The sequence below is a fragment of the Lathyrus oleraceus genome, chromosome 2 (genome assembly GCF_024323335.1).
Source record: "Lathyrus oleraceus cultivar Zhongwan6 chromosome 2, CAAS_Psat_ZW6_1.0, whole genome shotgun sequence".
NCBI lineage: Eukaryota > Viridiplantae > Streptophyta > Magnoliopsida > Fabales > Fabaceae > Lathyrus > Lathyrus oleraceus.
This window is the reverse complement of record NC_066580.1, coordinates 354,611,988-354,630,583: the sequence shown is the minus strand read 5'-3', so window position 1 is coordinate 354,630,583 and position 18,596 is coordinate 354,611,988. Positions and strand designations below refer to the sequence as shown.

The following is an 18,596-nucleotide window of genomic DNA, read 5'->3' as shown; positions in this document are numbered from 1 at the left end:
GTGGAGGGTAGAAGTAACAACACCGGCAACATGAATCCAAGGCCGACCTAGCAAACAGCTGTAGGCAGGCTGGATATCCATCACATAAAAGGTGCTCTCGAACACCTGCGGTCCAATCTTAACTGGAAACTCAACTTCGCCAAAGACAGCTCTCTTAGAGCCATCAAAAGCCCTCACAACTAAGTTACTTGGCCTCAGGATGGTGTCATCGCAATCCAACTTCATTAAGGCTTTCTTTGGAAGAACATTCAGAGAAGAGCCTGTATCAACCAAAACATGGGAAAGCATCACCCCTTTGCACTCCATTGTGATATGCAAGGCTTTGTTGTGATTCCTGCCCTCAGATGTCAGGTCATTATCGGTGAAACCTAGCCCCCGGCTAGCGTTTACATTGGAAACTACCGACTCCAGCTGGTTAACAGTTATCTCCGGTGGAATATAGGCCATATTCAGTACTTTCAACAAGGCTGCTCTGTGCGCCTCAGAGCACAGCAATAGTGAGAGAATGGAGATCTTTGAGGGTGTCTGATTTAGCTGGTCGACTACCTTGTAGTCACTTTTCTTGATAATCCTCATAAACTAATCCACTTCCTTCTCGAATGTGGTCTTAGGAGGATCTTCCTCAGTAGTAACCTCTTCGGCGGCCATCTGTTTCCCTTTAGCCTTGGCAGCTGCCTCGGCTTCAGTATTTGCGCGTAATGTTGATGGTGCAAATAGGCGTCCACTGCGAGTGAAGCCACCAACCCCTCCAACATTGTCTACAGCGGAGCTACCAATGTCAATGTCTTCTTTGTTAACTTTCTGCCCCTGGCAGTAGATATCAGCCCCATAGTGCCACGGGATAGCACTGTCTTTCTCATACGGAACGGGTCCGGGTATTGTGATGGTGATCGGACCAACCAAAGTTGGTTGAGGGCTGTCAGAGTAAATTGCAACTGGTGCTGAACTTTCGATGTTCACCGCTGCTGGTTCTGTACTTTCTGGGAAATATATTGTTGTCGGAGCGAGTCTCTCGGGAACATATACTTCTTCAGGAGTGAAATAAAACGTCACCGTCGATACATCATTCTTCATTGAACGGGCCTGATCGAACTGAAGACAACCTTCATCTATCAGTTGCTGAATACCCCTTCTCAAACTGTCACATCCGTTTTCGGCAGCTTGACAATTTCTGCATTCTTCCCCACAGCCCGGGAAAATCTGTCCTTTCAGAAGTCGGTCTTTAACCACCGATAGCGAAGTCTTCACCTTAGTCACATCAGAAACCAAATTCAAAGTTTCCCCACTATCAACAGCATTAATCCTCTGCCCGCCGTGAGCCGGCATCGGGTTCTGGATAACATTAGGCACCGGAGAAAAATTGATAGCCTGGGCATCTCTCAAATCTTGTACCTTTAATTGGAGAGCCTTGCAATTATCTGTAGTATGGCCAGGTGCATTGGAGTGAAAAGCACATCTGGCGTTGACATCATAACCTCTAGGCAAATTATTGGGATCGATTGGTGGGGCCAGAGTTCTCAACGTAACCAGATTCATGTCAATCAGCTTGGGAAGTAATACTGAATAAGGCATTGGGATTGGCTCGATGACCCGGTCCATCTGCCTTGGACGTTGTTGATAGTGTCTCTGTTGACCCGGATTACCTCCTTTTTGTTGATTGTTGTACCTGGGTTGTTGTTGCGGATGATATTGCGGTTGAGGAACAGGTGTTGGAATAGTGACAGCGGCCACTTGATCTTGATAATAATTAGGGCGTCCTCTACCCCTGCCTTTGCCGGCATACACAACGCTTGCCTCGCCTTCTTTTCTTCGCTGACCGTTACCAGCAAACGGTCTCTTGGGACCTGATGAGTTGGAAGCACTATTGTCTTGAATTCGGCCCATCTTCAACAGACTCTCGATCCTTTCTCCAGCAATTACTATCTCTGCAAAGCTGATTGACGGGCAAACAACCAATCTCTCAATATAATTGCCTTGAAGAGTGTTCATGAACATGTCCGCCATCTCCCTTTCAGACATAGGGGGTTGGATGGACGCAGCAATCTGTCTCCAACGCTGAGCATACTCTCTAAAGGTTTCCTTGGCAGTCTGAGACATACCTTGCAACAAGGTCCGATTTGGAGCCATGTCCAAGTTGTATTGATATTGCTTGACAAAAGCCTCTGCCAAGTCTTTCCAGCTCTTGATGGTAGTACGAGACAAATGAGAATACCATTCACGAGAAGCTCCAGTTAGGCTGTCTTCAAAATAGTACATCCACAGCTTTTCATCTTCCGTGTGAGCTCCCAACCTTCCCAGATAAGATTGGAGATGAGTGCGTGGGCAAGAAGCCCCGTTGTATTTCTCAAAAGTAGGGGGTTTGAACTTGTGAGGAATCCTTACTCCCTGAACCAGACTAAGATTTGTGACATCAAAGCCTAAGGAATTTTGAGACTCCAAAGATTTGAGCTTCTCAACAAGCTCATCCATACGGCGAGTGGTCTCGAGGGCCTCGTCGTGCAAAGAAAATTGATCATACTGATAATCTTCTGTAACGGGGCGCCCGTTAATCCGAATTCCTTGATTCACATTGTACCTTCCGCCAATACCATTTCCAACATTCCCTGTGTTGCCAACATTACCCAGGTTTCCATCAGCATTTGCGTTACCCGCGTTACCAGTGTTCACAGGGTTATCAGCGTTCCCAGGGTTACCAGGGTTTCCCTCAGCATTTGGTATCTCCACCTCCGGATCGGGTCTCGGTTGCTCAACCAATTCCCTCAGCTTTTCCTGGCCTTCTGCCATACCAGTCATCAATGTCATGAACTGATCCATCCTTTCACGCATATCAGCCAACTCTTTCTGTACTTGGTCCATCGCTAGCTGTGGACGATTTTCCTTTGTCGGGTACCTGTGGACTCGCTTGGGACCAATAACTGCCTGATACAGGGAACAAACATTAGACACTGCGGTGACACCTGCAAAACAGACAAGGGTTAATATGCATGGTATGCGATGCACTGCTTGTTCAGTTTTAAGGCACCCCCGTTTTGAAAGGGAATACCCTGCAAATGAATAAGCATGAGATGTTGGATGCAAATATGCAGATGATGTTATGCAATGCAAAGGCATGTCAATCAGAATTAATGGATCCGCTTGAACATCTGGAGAGAAATTCACTGAGGAATATAATACAAGACCAAAACTCTGCTCCAGAAAACCGGGTTGGTTGGAGGTTAAGGTTTCCTGAATTTAGCCCGCCCCTCACTGGTAGGTTCTAAGAACAGAAGTTCGTCAGCTTCAGCCCTTCAGTCGCGAATAATACGTTTACCACTGAAGGTTTGGTATTATTACGGGACAAAAGACCTCCATTGACTCCCCTCAACAGGACATCCTAATAGCAAGTTCCCAGTCTCAGGATCCTCGGATTGAGCAGCGAGAATGCGCCCACCAGAGCTAACATAATCACGTCTCGGAGGAGAGGCCTCGACTGAGTTATCGGGAAATGGTCACCAGAGTCGACGATTTCTAGAGGAACATCCCGCCGTTACGGAACACCCGTAAGACATAATATATCCAAAAGAAACCTCGTCTGGGTGTGGTTCTTCACGAACGACTTAACGTAGCAACACGCCACGCAAGCCTCATGATTATCCACTCTAAAACCTGTGTATACACTCAAGCCTGGGTAATGGGCTTATCTCTCATAGAACACCCCATCCCAACAAACAAACAAACAGATCCAACAGATACAACAGATGCATGCAAGCAGGTAAGCAAATAAATGTACAAAAGCATGAACACCCAATAAACAAGAAATCACACAAGCTAGGAGGGACTCGCTTAGGAAAGATGGACCAGCAAGAGGTCAACTTCTTAGTGTCCCCAGCAGAGTCGCCAGCTGTCGCAACTTGAAAAATACAGTGCGCGAAAAAAACAACCGACGAAAGAAAATGACAGAAGAGTCGCCACCGTGCGTTATTCATCCCAAAGGAGGGAAAGGAAACGCTCGAAGTAAACCTGAAAAAGTAAAGGACAAGACGGGGTCTCGCAACCAAATCTTGGGTTCGGGAGTCGGTTATGCGAAGGGAAGGTATTAGCACCCCTATGCATCCGTAGTACTCTACGGGATCCACTTTTGTAGTTCTTGTCTAAAGGGTGTGAGTTTATCTTGTGTTGTTTACCAACAAAAAAGGGTTAAATGAAAATGACTCGCGCGGATGTCGCATCCACTGCATACGTATCTCATCTGAATATGAGAATCAGAGTCTTTGTAGCTCGGCTGACCTATGGGTTGGGGGATGTGTTTTGGACGAACGACGTCACTACGCAATTTACCGGATGCTCGACCTTTGGAGACTTACTCGCCTGTAGTAGAAGGAGTTAACGTGTTGCTTTGGGTTTTAGGGTTTGGGATGCTCAAGGGAAAAAAGGCAGTCCTTGACGAAGGAACCGCGCTACCTGGAGGGATACGAACACATACAAAACAAACATGTATAAAGTAAATGTGCCAACAAGGGGCTCAGAAGTAAATAAACAAAAGAAAACAAATGCCTCCTATCGAGGTCTTCCAGCTAAGAAAGCGATAAAATGCGGAAAAGAGGTAAAAGTACCACACGGATGAAGATCCGAAGTAACAACAATTAAATGAGTAAGAAACCCAGGGATCTCCCAAGCTGATGCCATCAAAGAAAGGTGAGTCAGTACAGGTAATCGGAATGAACCCCGAGGGGGTATCCCACAAATAAAGTGGGAAAACCACGCAAACCATCTCTGCAAGAGTCTGTGAGCCCTCACAAAAACTCAACAAAAGGGTTAGTGAAACACGATAAGCATTTTTTTCATGGATAACAGTATGGTTTCAGAAACCTCAAACCCTGTGGCATACATTTCAGAAATCATGTGATTAAACATTCAAGGCATAGGTTTCACCCATTCATGCATAATTAAACCCGTGGGCAAAAACATAATGAAATTCATCCATTATACATCATACATTCAGATGATCCAAATTAAGAGCATAAAATTATGGGAATGAGGCAAACCTGATGGGAGAGACCGGTTGAAATGTTAGGGTTTGCGTGAGATGAAAGTGTGTGAGTCAGATTGAATTTTTCAGAGCTGCCTGGGGGTTGCTCTGAGTTCTCTGTCAGGTTTCTCTCCAGGTTTTGTTTCAAGGAAACCTCAGAGTATTTTGCTTCCCTTCCTTTTTCTGTCTAATCTCCCTCTTTTATAACCTGATTTTCATGGCTTTGTGGGCTCAAATGAGAGAGGTCCAAGTCCAAGTTTTTCTATTATATTTTATTTATTATTATTTTTATTTATTTATTTTTTTTTTGTAAAAAATTATTATTATTATTTTTCATTTTTCGTTTTTTTTTTTCGTTTTCTTTTTTTCGTTTTTTTTTTTTTTTTAAAGTTTCTTGGATCTAATTCTGATTGACATGATAAAATGCAAATATGAAATGCTAAATGAATGCATGAATGAGGAGGACAAATTTTGGGGTGTTACACCATGGATGTATATTTTGGAGGAAAAATGGAGAATTCAAATTCTATTGATCATACATGAAAAATACCAATGCCATTGTGATCTTTGGATGATTTTAAGTGACTTTGAACCATGCATGTGCACTGTTCACGTGTAAAATCTCCATGCACCACACACTTGCCAAATTGGTCATTCACCTTATTTCTTTTTAATCTCAATTAACCATTGCCTAATGACAATTTCAGGGTGATTAGCACATGGTATATAAGCTTAATTGTAACAGAATTTTGGAAACAATCACATTCTAGATCTAGAAATTGCATTTCCCTCCAAAATTTCTCTCAATTGAAACTCCAAATTTCTTCACATAACTCATTGATTTTACTGCATAATCGTGTTCATTGAGTATCATTGAGTAGGAATCAAGCATTGGATTGAAGAATTTGGCCAAGAATCATGCATACACCAAGCTTGAACATGAACATGGAAGTTCCAAATTAAGCAAGATCTAAGCCTTTCCGAGTAGCATTTTGTGCATCAGACTTCATAACAAGGTTGAGGAAGGAGATCTGGAGCTGGAGGAAGCTTGAATCCACGAAATCAACACATTGCTCTTCAAAGAGGTTGGAATTCGAATCTCTTGTTTTGACTTCTTATGCACATGATGATGTAGAGTTTTCACTGCTGATGATGCTGATGCCTTTAGATTTCAATTTGGTTAAGAATTGAATGAGATACATGAACTTGAAGTTTTGATGATCAAACTGTTTCGCTTCGATCTGCTCTGGTTAGGAAGAATTAATGTGATTTGAACCTGGATTTGGAATGTACATTAGACAAGCTTACGAACCATATATAATATGCTGAATTCTGGAAAAAAATTCACTGTTGCGCCGCCGGTTTCATTGAGGAAGACGGTGGAAACCACCGCGTTCCACCGTCCATGAATAGTGCTAGGGTTTTCTAGTTCACGCGCTTATGATTCACTGTCGAAGCACCTTTTGCCTTGCAAACTCCAGTTCGAATCCTCTCTATGTCATGTTGGAATTTCGCTTGTGATTTCCCTGCCTTAGCCAAACGCAGCGTTTCATTTGAAACGCGTTTGCAACCTAACGTTCCATGGTTCGATCCTTGCTTGTGTTGGTTTTGGATTGTTTTAATTGTTTTATTGCTGAGCGCTCTTGTAACCTCATGTACATGAGTTCGAGCCTTGCCTAGAGCGCCTTTTCCATGTTATTTTCCAGCGCTTATTTGACTGCATGAACCTGAGTTCAACTCCTGGCCTTTGCATTTTTAATTCCAATTCACATTTCATTTTTTTACATGATTCACATTATTTCCATTTATTTTCATCAACTTGCAAAAATCACTAAAAATAGCATATGCATCCAATTTAATTTAAACTTTTGTCCACATGTTTGTTTAATTGTCTATTATTTTGTGATGTTTATCTCATGATTTTTGCCTTGCTGGAATTTTGAATATGCTTGATTGTTTGAACATGATGCAAATATGACATGTTGTGCTAATTGTCTTGTGAAATGCTCATGCTTAATCCAATTGCCTTTAAATTTGACATGCTTGTTCATAACATATGACATGATCTTTTGGCTTTTGTTTGGCATTTTTACCATTTAATCTCACTGTTTTGGACATATGACTATATGGTGTGACAATTTGTGTCACATATTGGATGTTGCTTTTGTGCATTTTCATTTACATGTCATATTAGCTCTTCTGGATTTCATTTTTGGTATGATGTTTGTTCATAACATGTTAAGTGCACATAAAAGTTTTCATGATCATTGGATTGATTTCTGTTTTAATGTGGATTTTCTATGTTTGATGTCCAATTGTGATCACCTTGTTTGCCTTCGCCTTATCTTGATTAATTGATAAATTTGCTTAATGATTTGGCTTTGGTCCTTTTAAGGCTTTCCTCTTGTTTGATTGAATGTGCTTCATGTTAAATATGGACTTCTGTTTTGGTTGTTTGCCTTGCCTTTGACCCTAGTCTTTGTACTAGTGGTTTGTACTCACCAATTGTGTTTGTGTTTCAGGTATTTAGCACTAATGATTGGTGTGGCCTCATCATTTGAGATGCCATTTGCTGTGTTTACTAACCTTTGTTGTGTTGTAGGTCCCTTGATGTGATGAACTCACTTGAGTGATTGCATTTGAGACTTACCTTGTGTATAACTGTTGGATGATCCCTCTCTTGTCTGTTTTGGTTTTCTGAATGTGAATATTGACTGTCTGGCTTTTGTACAGGTACATTATTCGCTTTTAGCTCTTGCTTGAGCTTTGATTTGGTTTGTGGTTGGTTTACCACTTAGGTAACCTCTCTTTCTCCATGTAGTTTGGAAGTCCTGTCGCCTTTTTGGCAGGCATTTGGCTGAAGTCCTCCTTAAGAGGCAAAGACTGTGTTTGTTTATGTTTGTGCTAAAGACCTCCTTGTCGAGGCATGTTACTTGTTAAGTCCTCCTAAGTGAAGAGGCAATTGACAGATAGAAGGGATTTGCAATCAATCCCCTATTATTCAGTTGAGTCATTCATTATGCTCGCAGTACATGCTGAGGCTCTTGAATAAACACCCAAGATCTTGTATAGAGTCAGTCGTGTGGAATAGGATCCCACATTCTGGATCCCCACACATTCTTTATCATAAGCTCACCCAGGCCAGGGTTAGGAGCATGAGGTCACATCCTCATTTCCCCATTTCATCAGCTTCACCCTAACTCTCAATGTTAGTGGTTAAGAGCTCACAGATCACCTGATACAATTGGCTTGTTTGTCGAGGTTGATATGACCCCTCTTGACTAAAGCCCACCTTTGATTGAGCCACCTTGTCTGTATATAGTGTGTGCTTGTTTGCTTATTTGTGAACCCTTCATGTGTTTGTTTATCATGCATTCTATTTGCTTGCTTGTTTGAGGAGTTGGATGTAAGTCCAGCTATTGGCATTCTGTTTCCTGTTTTATTTTGTGGAGTTAGATGTAAGTCCATCTATTGGCTTTCTGTTTCCCATTTTCTCTTGGAGTTGGATGTAAGACCATTGATTGGCATTCTATTTCCAGCTTGTTGTTCTCTTATGAGACTTTGCTTATTGTTTTGCCTTGTGTTGCCTAATTCCAAAGGAACTCACTTGGATCATCTCTATGATCTCGAGAAAGCAACTCCTATTGTGGCTTTATCTTTCATCTCCCACCTCTTGCATGCTTAACCTTGATCCATATCATCCTTAACCCAAACCAGAAAAAACTTTTGTGCAAACATTTGACTTGTTTTCAACATTAGAAACCTAGGCCTTATGCCTTTGATTTTCAAACTCTCTTTTCACTAATACTCATTGTAAATGAACTCTAATTCATACTCTGACTATCTTTGTGAATACTTCTAATTGGTTAATTCAACCCACTCAATTGCTTTTGTGGCCCTTGTCCACTCCTTAATCAAATTTTCATGCATTAGCTATAGATCTGAATTATCTTAGTGGTTGATGTGAATCTCACCTTTGTCCTTAGTGATTGAATTGTAAGACTTCCATGCTTATTATAGGGCATAATCCCTCACTAGCATGTCGAAGCTTTTCTCACATGGTGGACTTGTGGTTGTTCAGGTCGAGTTTTCTCCCTTTGATAATGAAAGACCTTAAGGCTTTTGTTTAAAATCAATCCACTCACTATTTTGAAATATTTTACCCGAACTACGGGGTTTTGATCCTTATCTTTCATGAAAAGGTACATAGGCAATGGGTTCATCCATCCAAACACAAAATGTATATAAACTTGTATATTCTTCTCTTATCTCTTCAATCATGTTTGCACAAAATACTTTCATAAACAATAACCGATACAACAAGTTGTGAGAAGGGCTCCCTAGGAGTACCTAGGATGCATTGGGTGCCTAACACCTTCCCATTGCATAACCAACCCCCTTACCCAGATCTCTGACCCCCTTTTACTAGTTTTGTTTGTAAAACATTATAGGTTTTTGTTCGCTTTCTAACCATTCCTTTGGATAAATAGAAGTGCGGTGGCGACTCGACTTTGTATGATTTACCTTGGATCTAGTTAATATTTCCAATGGTGACGAATACACCGCTACAGTTCCCTGGATTTCTGATTATCTTAGCTATTGCAGATGTGTATAATTATGGTTATGTACCTCCTGATATTGTGTTTTAACATTTTATATGTTATAACATCCTTTGTGAAATTCTCTGCTGGACTGATTGACATTTATTTTGTCTAATTGGTCACTTTGGTCTATTTTGACTAAAAAGGGGGAGAAGTTATTATGTGGAAAGCTGCACTTAATGTGTGGAGAGCTGCAGTTAATGTATGAAGATGTGGAGAGCTGTAGTTATTATGTGTTGATGTAGCTAGCTAGGCTAAACATATGACAACTGATGATGTTGAACAAAATGATGTTCTGTGATGTTGAAGGAGATGTCTGAACAAAATAATGTTCTATGGTGTTCAGGTGATGTTGAAGGAGATGTCAGAGGGTGACTCTGAATGTTACAGGTGCTGTTGTTGTTGAAGGAGATGTCTGTGTTGAACAAACTTAGGGGGAGAAGAAGTACCCATGTGTTTATTGTGTGCATTACTAGTTACTATTATAGCTAGTAATGGTGTGTTTATTGCTCCTACTGCTGCTTAACTACTGATATGCATTTTCTCCTGTGAACAAATGGATTGATATATGTTTTCGCCAAAATTTTCCAAAGGGGGAGTTTGTTGGTTCTAAGTGTTGGCAACAATTTTGGTAAAACAAAGAGTGTTCACAAGTTATCACATGTGATGTCTTAACATAAGATATCTTGTACCTGCTGGATGTTTAAGTTGTAATGATGCAGGATTGTTCCAGGATGTCAGACCCGATGTCATGACATATGTATACAGAACATTCAGTCAGAATGTTATGTATTATGTGATTGCGTTTTTAATGGCAATTTGTGTATGATTGATGAGTTAATTGAACACGCTATCAATCAGTAATTACAACGTGATTAACTTATTTTCCAAAGAGATCTAATAAACTGTCATGAGAAGATATGAATGGAATATAGTTTTAGGGTTTTATGATGTCCAAGCCCAGCCAATTGCTTCTATAAAAAGGACATGGAAAACCTGATTTGGTACACAAGAAATAAGGAACGAAATATTGAGAGAGAATAAGGGTTCAAGTCTTGTGTGGTGGTGTGTATTGTAAGCCATTCAATTCATCCATAGATGATTGAATTGGTCTGATTTTTGAGTTGTCATTTGTCACTCTAAGCTTTTAAGCATGAGTGTGTGTCTACTTGATTGAAGCTGCTAAGTAAGATCAAGTGTGTTCCTTTGAAGAGTGTCTTCTTTTCATTGTAATTCTTGTTTAATATCACTGGTGTGATTGAGGGGGGAGTTAGTGGGATCTCATATCTAAGAGTTCTTAGGTAGAAGTCACACGGGTAGAGATTAGGTGAAAAAGACTGTAACTTGTGTTATTTACTGAGAGTCTTTGATGAACATATCAAGGATAGACTCAAGCAGGGGAGAGAAAGATACCCGTCACCAGTTAGGGTGATCATATCAAGGATATACTTCCTGGGGAATCAGATCCACTAGGGACTCTACTGTTGTGAGACTTTTGCCGGGTATTGGGCAAGAAGTAACAAACTGCAAACTAAGAAGAATATTACCAGTTACTGGGCAATAGACTCTTAGGGGACTCAAAGTATCTATCTAGGTAGGAGCTAGAAAGAAACAGTCAATCAAGACTCAACCCAATGAGGATATAACTCAAGGGGAGTGGTTCCATCCAGATAAACAACTGGGGAGGAAACTAAAGTAATAATCATCCACGAGGAAACAACTCAGTGGGGAAGAGGAGAACGGTTAAAGTCTTTCTGCCTAAGGGGCTGACGCTCTACAATCGAGGGAGGATAAACACCGAAATTTGTACGGGGATAAAGTACCACGATACAGGGAATGAGAATCTCAAACCAACAATTTAAACAGATATGTGAATATGCAATTATGAAATTATATGAATGCATATATATATGATGATTATGCTGACAAAGACGATCACAAAGGATACAAAGGTGTCGCAAAGAAATTGAATCATCGGTACAATCCTTGATCAATCCACAAAATATGGAGACAACTGCTGGAGAACAGAGAGATCAACAATCCCAAAAAGGCTCAACCCTAACTGGGGAAGGAAGAGATCTGCTGAGGAGAGAGAAATATCACCAAACCTGTGGAAATTTTAGGTCAACACCATAAGAATGGGAGATAACCCTACAGGGAAAACAAACTGCTCAAGAACCAGGAGGAAACTCTGATTGAGGAGCAAGTCGACTAGCGATTGGCGGGGAAACCAATGCGATCTACTGGGGAGATCAACCACTTCTTCTGAAGGAAACCAAACTCCACAGGGGAAGGCAGAAACTCTGTCGAGGGAGACAAGTCACAGGGTACCTGAATCAACCAACTCAGCTAAGAAAAAGGAACGAAGCTCTACTAGGGAATCAAAACATCCGCCAAGGAACTGAATCCACACAACCGTCTAGGGATACCCGAAGGGTTAACTGCTTGGGGAACCTCTGATGTTTCGCACTCAAGGATTTGTTATCCATCGGAATGCTGATGATATTTCTTTCAATTGCTTTGGAAAATTCTTGCTTTTATATGTTTTGAAGAAAAAGAGATTTTGACTAAAATTTTTAAATTTTCAAAAATGATCATAATAAAATTTAAACTATTGGCTGAAATAAATAAGAGTAGAAACAATGGGATAAAAGCTCAACTTTATTTGATAGAATGGTAGTCTGTATATGACAAGACCCCGTAGATGTTTACAAAGCTAAAAATGGTAATTTACATGGACAAGGGTTACATTGAATACAAATTGTAGATGTTTTTGATTGGCTGCATTTTATGTTAAAACACTAACTGTACTCTGATGTCTTGACTGATGTTATGACATGCTTGAGTAGTATGCTGCAGGATTAGCTAATACAGGATTTACTGAATGTCAAAGTGAGTGTTATGACATTGATCCCTGACAGCAGATACTGAATTATAGGCTAGTTGGTTTTTTCTGGTATAGTTCAGTATTTAATTCAGGCTGCTGTTTCAGGAAACTGACAACAGAGCTAGAATTAAGAGACCTAGCATATGGCCTATGTTCTGGACGTCAAACTGAATGTTATGACATTCATTCCTGACAGCATATGCTAAAGTGTAGGCTAGTTAGTTTTTCTGTTATGATTCAGTATTTATCTCAGGCTATTTTTCAAGAATCTAACAGCTGTGCTAAAATCCAGGAAACTAACAGCTGAGCTAAATTTAAGAGCCCTAACATATAGCCTATTTGTTAGCACCCTAATATGTGGAAATCAGGTTAACTTGCTTAACCTTAATTTTAGGAAATTCAAGTACAAGGCCCAAGTGCTGAATTATAAAAGGATGGCAATCCTACTTTCAGCAACTCAGAGTTTTGAAGCGTGAAGAATTTATTATATCATCATATTTCACTTTTGTACTTTTATTGTGTCTTGTATTAGGTTTTACTTGTGAGCCAAGCAATTATCACCTAGATGATTTCATTCGACTAGGGTGTTCATTAAGGTGTAATTATTGTGTCACTCTAAGCTTTTAAGCGTGAGTGTTGTGTTTCTTGATTAAAGATGTTAAGCACAATCAAGAGTTGTTTGAAGTATAACTTCACCATTGACTTTAAACTTATTAAAGGTTGTAATCACTACTGCGATTGAGGGGGAGTGAGTAGGAACTCTGGTCTTAGTTTAGATTGAAATTGCATTGGGTAGGTCTTAAGTGATAGGATTAAACAATTAGTTTAAGTCCTGAATTAATACTGCTTATAGTGGATTTTCTCCCTGGTTTTGTAGCCCCTAGCGTAGGTGTGTTTGTCACCGAACTGGGTAAACAATTGTCTGTGTCTTTTACTGTCTTTTTCATTTACCTTTTGCATACATTTCCTGTCTCCGCAGAATTGGATGTCATAACATCCAGTGTGACATCGATACTCTGTTACTAGAATTTCAATTGGCATCAGAGCAGGCACCCTGTCTGTTAATTTCTGGGTGAGATCTAGGGACGTTACTTTCTAGTACCATGGACAAGGATGTAGGATTCTCAAATAGACCACCCATGCTGGAAGGTTCTACTTATGATGACTGGAAACCTCGTATGATAGCCGTCTTGAGGTCTCTGGATAGCAAGGTCTGGAGAGTTGTCAACAAAGGATGGGAACATCCAACAAAGACAGGTAAAGATGGAATCATTATGCAAATTCCTGAAGAAGAGTGGGACAAAGAGCAAGATGCATTAGCCCTTGGAAACTCTAAGGCCTTGAATGCACTGTTCAATGGGATAAATAAGAACATCTTCAGACTGGTGCATCACTGTGAGCTGGCTAAAGAAGTTTGGGATACTCTCAAAACAACTCATGAAGGTACCTCCAAGGTAAGGATGTCTAAACTCCATATGCTGACTACTAAGTTTGAAAATCTGAGGATGAAAGAGGATGAGACTATTCATGACTTCCACATGAATGTTCTTGAAATTGCCAACACTTCTGGAGGCTTAGGAGAGAAAATGTCTGAAGAAAAACTTGTAAGAAAGATTCTCAGATCATTGCCCAAGAGATTTGCCATGAAGGTTACTACTATAGAAGAGGCTCAAGACATCTTCAATATGAAGGTTGATGAGCTTATTGGTTCTCTCCAAACTTTTGAAATGGGCTTGTGTGAGAATGTTGAAAAGAAAAACAAAAGCATAGCTTTCGTATCAAATACTGAAGAGGATTCAGAAGAAGGAAGTATTGGAGGTGATGAAAGCATATCAGAAGCTATAGCCATGCTTGGAAGACAGTTCAACAAGTTCATATAGAAGGTTGATCAAAAAGGTAGACCAAATGTCAAGAACTCTTCATCTGACATCAGTAGAAGATCAAAATCTGAAGAAAAGTTCAACCAAGGCAAGGGAATCCAGTGTCATGGATATGAAGGTTTTAGACACATTAGAGATGAATGTCCTACCTTCCTCAAGATGCAAAAGAAGGGACTATCTGTCACCTGGTCTGAGAGTGAATCTAAAGTAGAATCTGCTAAACATGTCACTGCACTAACTAGTGTCTGTGCCTCTAATGATGACTCAAGTGGAGATGAACTTACATTTGATGAACTTGCTGCCTCATATAAAGAACTATGTGCCAAAAGTGCAGAAGTGTGTATACAAGGAGAAAAGCAGAAGAAACTCATCAAGGAGCTGGAAGCTGAGAAGAAGAAGCATCTGACAGTCATAGATGGTCTAAATGGTGAGATAACCTTGCTGACCTCTAAGCTAGATCAAATGACAAAATCCATTAGAATGCTGAATAAAGGAACTGATACTTTGGATGAGATTCTAAAAGTGGGACACAAATCAGGAACCATGTCTAGTTTAGGCTTTGTTAAGGAATCCTCAACTGAACTCAAAAGCTCAAAGGCTGAAGTTCAGAAAATCAAACAGAAGTCACAACCAATGTCACAACATCAGGGACACAGGAGGATTAACCCTCAAAAGAAGAAATTTCAAAGATGGAGATGTCACTACTGTGGTAGATTTGGTCACATAAGACCCTTATGTTATAACTTGCATGGTTATCCTAACCAGACCCCTCAAGTCAGACCTAAGCAGAAGGCATCTAAGCATAATGCCCCCATCAAGAAACAACAACGGGTTGCTAGATTAGCTCACACATCTCTAAGGGCATCTACCAGAGAAGACTGGTATTTTGACAGTGGTTACTTAAGACATATGACTGGGATGGAGAACTTATTGGTAGATAGAAAACCTCATGCTACCAGTTATGTGACCTTTAGTGATGGAGCTAAAGGAAAAATCAAAGGTGTTGGTAAGCTGAACAGTCCTGGAGTTCCATAATTGAATAATGTGTTGTTAGTAAAAGGACTAACTGCTAATCTCATCAGCATAAGCCAACTATGTGATCAAGGCTTCAATGTACAGTTCACTAAGGAAGAGTGTGTTGTGATGAATGGAGAAAATGAGGAAGTTATGAGAGGAGCCAAATCCAAAGATAACTGATATCTATGGGAACCTGTAGTCTCAAACTACTCCCCAATGTGTTTCTTAGCCAAGGAAGAAAAGGAAGTGAAACTGGGGCATAAAACACTTGGACATCTACATTTAAGAGGAATGAAGAAGATCATATCCAAGGAAGCAGGTAGAGGAATCCCAAAGATGATTATGGATGAAGGAAAAGTAAGTGGATAATGTCAGGTGGGCAAGCTAACCAGGATGTCACATCCTAAGCTTGGACATCCTAAAACATCCAAAACTCTAGAACCTTTGCACATGGACTTAATGGGACCTATGGAGATTGAAAGTCATGAGTTGTCCTCACATATTATTCCTCATCAAAATGGTGTAGGTGAAAGGAAGAAACAGAGTTGTGTATCATTATCCACTGCAGAAGCTGAGTACATAGCCTCTGGTAGCAGTTGTTCCCAATTGGTATGGATGAATCAGATGCAGACTGAGTACAATGTCACTCAGAATGTCATGACATTGGATGCTACTCAGTTTGAAGATTTAAGGGGCAAAGTGGGAATATGTCCTTCTGAGGAAATATAGCAACTAATGATGGTAGGTATTTACTGTTTAATAATTCAAATTATTAAACATTTGAGAGTATGGTCTGATTGGTCAACAAATAATAGCTATTACTCTTGCAACAAGTGTTACCTCTTCCATCGTTTCAACTTTCATTCACGCAAGCATTCTCTCAAAGAAACTTTTCATTTTTCCTCTAAGATATTCATCATGTCTCAACAATCTAACTCATCTTCCTCCAAGAACATGTCTGATTCCTCTAGCTCTGAACCATGCAACCCTAACAGAGAAGATCCTGTTGCTGACTCTGCGAATACCTCACATGCAAGAAGACCTAAAGAAACTGTATCAGGCTTCTCCTCAGCAATCGCGCTTGATGAACAAACCAGAGAAGGTTCCAGGTATGTTCACGATTCCATTGCCACTATGGTGACTGGAATACTATCTGGTAATCATAAAGTCCTTGGGGTTTCCATTCCCTTAAACACTATTAAACCTGATAGTGTTGTTTATCAAGAAAATATTGAGTCTTTAGGAAAGAATATCTCTGATGATGTTGAGCAAACTAGTGCTCATAAGGAGTCAAATGTTGACAAACCCTTGGATAATGTGGCTGGTGAGGAAGTTCATGTCACTCATGATGTCAGTAACAACCCTAACTGTGAGGCTGAAACAGTAGACCTGGAGGAATTTTCTGATAATGAGTTGTTGTCCTCAGTCGTCCCTAGCATAGCCAAAATGGTGAGGACTAGGAGAGAAAAGAAAATAGTGGCTCAAAGGTCCCCCAGAAAGAAGATTGATGTGCCAACCTCTCCCAATCCAAAGGTGGCAGTCGAGAGTTCCCTCAAGAGGAAAGTTCATGGTCCAACAAAATCTTGGAGCAAAGGGGTGCCCAAGAAAAAGAAGACCAAGTCTGTTGTTGTTGAGTCTGACTCAGATGTTCCATGTGATGTCCCTGACACTCTGTCAAAGAAGAAGCCAACCACTAGCAAGCTTGCAGCTAGTGTCCCTGAGGTACCAATTGACAACATATCGTTCCATTTTGCTTCAAGCGTAAACAGGTGGAAATATGTTTATCAGAAGAGGTTGGATTTGGAAAGGGAATTGGCTCAGAATGTCTTGGAATGTAAGGAGATTATGGACCTTATTCAAGAGGCTGGTTTAATGAAGATTGTGACTCAGTTCTCAAATTTCTATGAGATGTTACTAAAGGAATTTATTGTCAATGTGTCTGAAGAATGTGTTGATGGAAAGTCTAAGGAATTCAGAAAAGTGTATGTGCGAGGCAAGTGTGTAAATTTCTCTCCCTCAGTGATCAACATGTATTTGGGAAGGCCTGATGTAGCTCAACCTGAGCTTGAGGTGACTGACAACAAAATCTATCAAGTCATCACTGCTAATCAAGTCAGGAAGTGGCCTCTCAATGGTAAGTTGGTGGCCAGCAAACTGAGTGTCAAGTATGCAATGCTGCACAAAATTGGAGCTGCTAACTGGGTGCCCACCAATCATAAATCTACAGTTGCTGTAATGCTTGGAAAGTTCATATATGCTGTTGGAACCAAAGCCAATTTTGACTATGGATCCTATATTTTTGATCAAACTTTAAAGCATGCAGGAAGCTTCAGTGTGAAGGGGCCTATAGCCTTTCCTTCTTTCATCTGTGGTATTGTTTTGAATCAATTTCCAAACATCTTAACAGAGAATGATTCTATGAAGAAAAGAGATAGCCATTTGTCCTTCAATCATAAGTTGTTCCTAGCTACCCATGTTCTTGACATTGCCATGGCAACAGGTCAGACATCACGTGTAAGCAATCAACCAGGTAAAGCTGCTGTCATTGCAATGCTCAAAGAAACTTGCAAGGAGTTAGAGGCAAGGAAGCTCAATTTGGAAAAATTGATTAGCAAGTTGGAGATGACTGAAGGTGATGTGCTTGGTGAAGCTGCTGCTGCTGCAGAAGGAGCTGAAAGACAAGGTGAAGAGGGAGAAGCAGATGCCAGTCCTGATGATGGCACGGATGATGATGCTGACTCTGAGTCAGATGACTAGATCATTTCCTGTGGTTCAGAAAATTGTGTGTAATTTTATTTTTGTTGGTCTGTAATATTAAGTGTTGCTTTGGCAACATTTTTGACAAAAAGGGGGAGTAACACCTGTACCCCAGGACAACAGATTTGTTTGAACAAATTTATGTGAAGTTGAAGGTCCTCTCAACAAGAGGTTATGTTGCTGTTTGAAGTTTAACTTCTACGTGTGCTGAGTGTGTTGCTGTTTGCTATCTACTTGTGCTGCTGCTATTTGAAGTTTAACTTCTATGTGTGATGAGAGTATTAGCTAATTTGATTCCTTGCTTGGATGTGTGATTTCCGCTGCTGTGAACTCTGTTGTGATGACAAGTTGTTTTTAGCCAAAAATTTGCCAAAGGGGGAGTTTGTAGATGTTTTTGATTGGCTGCATTTTATGTTAAAACACTAACTGTACTCTGATGTCTTGAC

The 18,596-nt window shown here is 40.4% G+C and overlaps 1 protein-coding gene across 1 annotated transcript; it reads left to right on the top strand.

Moving 5' to 3' along the window:
* Positions 1–16,347: 16,347 nt before the first annotated feature.
* On the top strand, positions 16,348–18,150 carry LOC127123245 (uncharacterized). Its single transcript, XM_051053481.1, has 3 exons — positions 16,348–17,066; positions 17,163–17,386; positions 17,507–18,150. The coding sequence occupies exons 1-3, from the start codon at positions 16,348–16,350 to the stop codon at positions 18,148–18,150; spliced, it is 1,587 nt and encodes a 528-aa protein (XP_050909438.1).
* Positions 18,151–18,596: the final 446 nt, after the last annotated feature.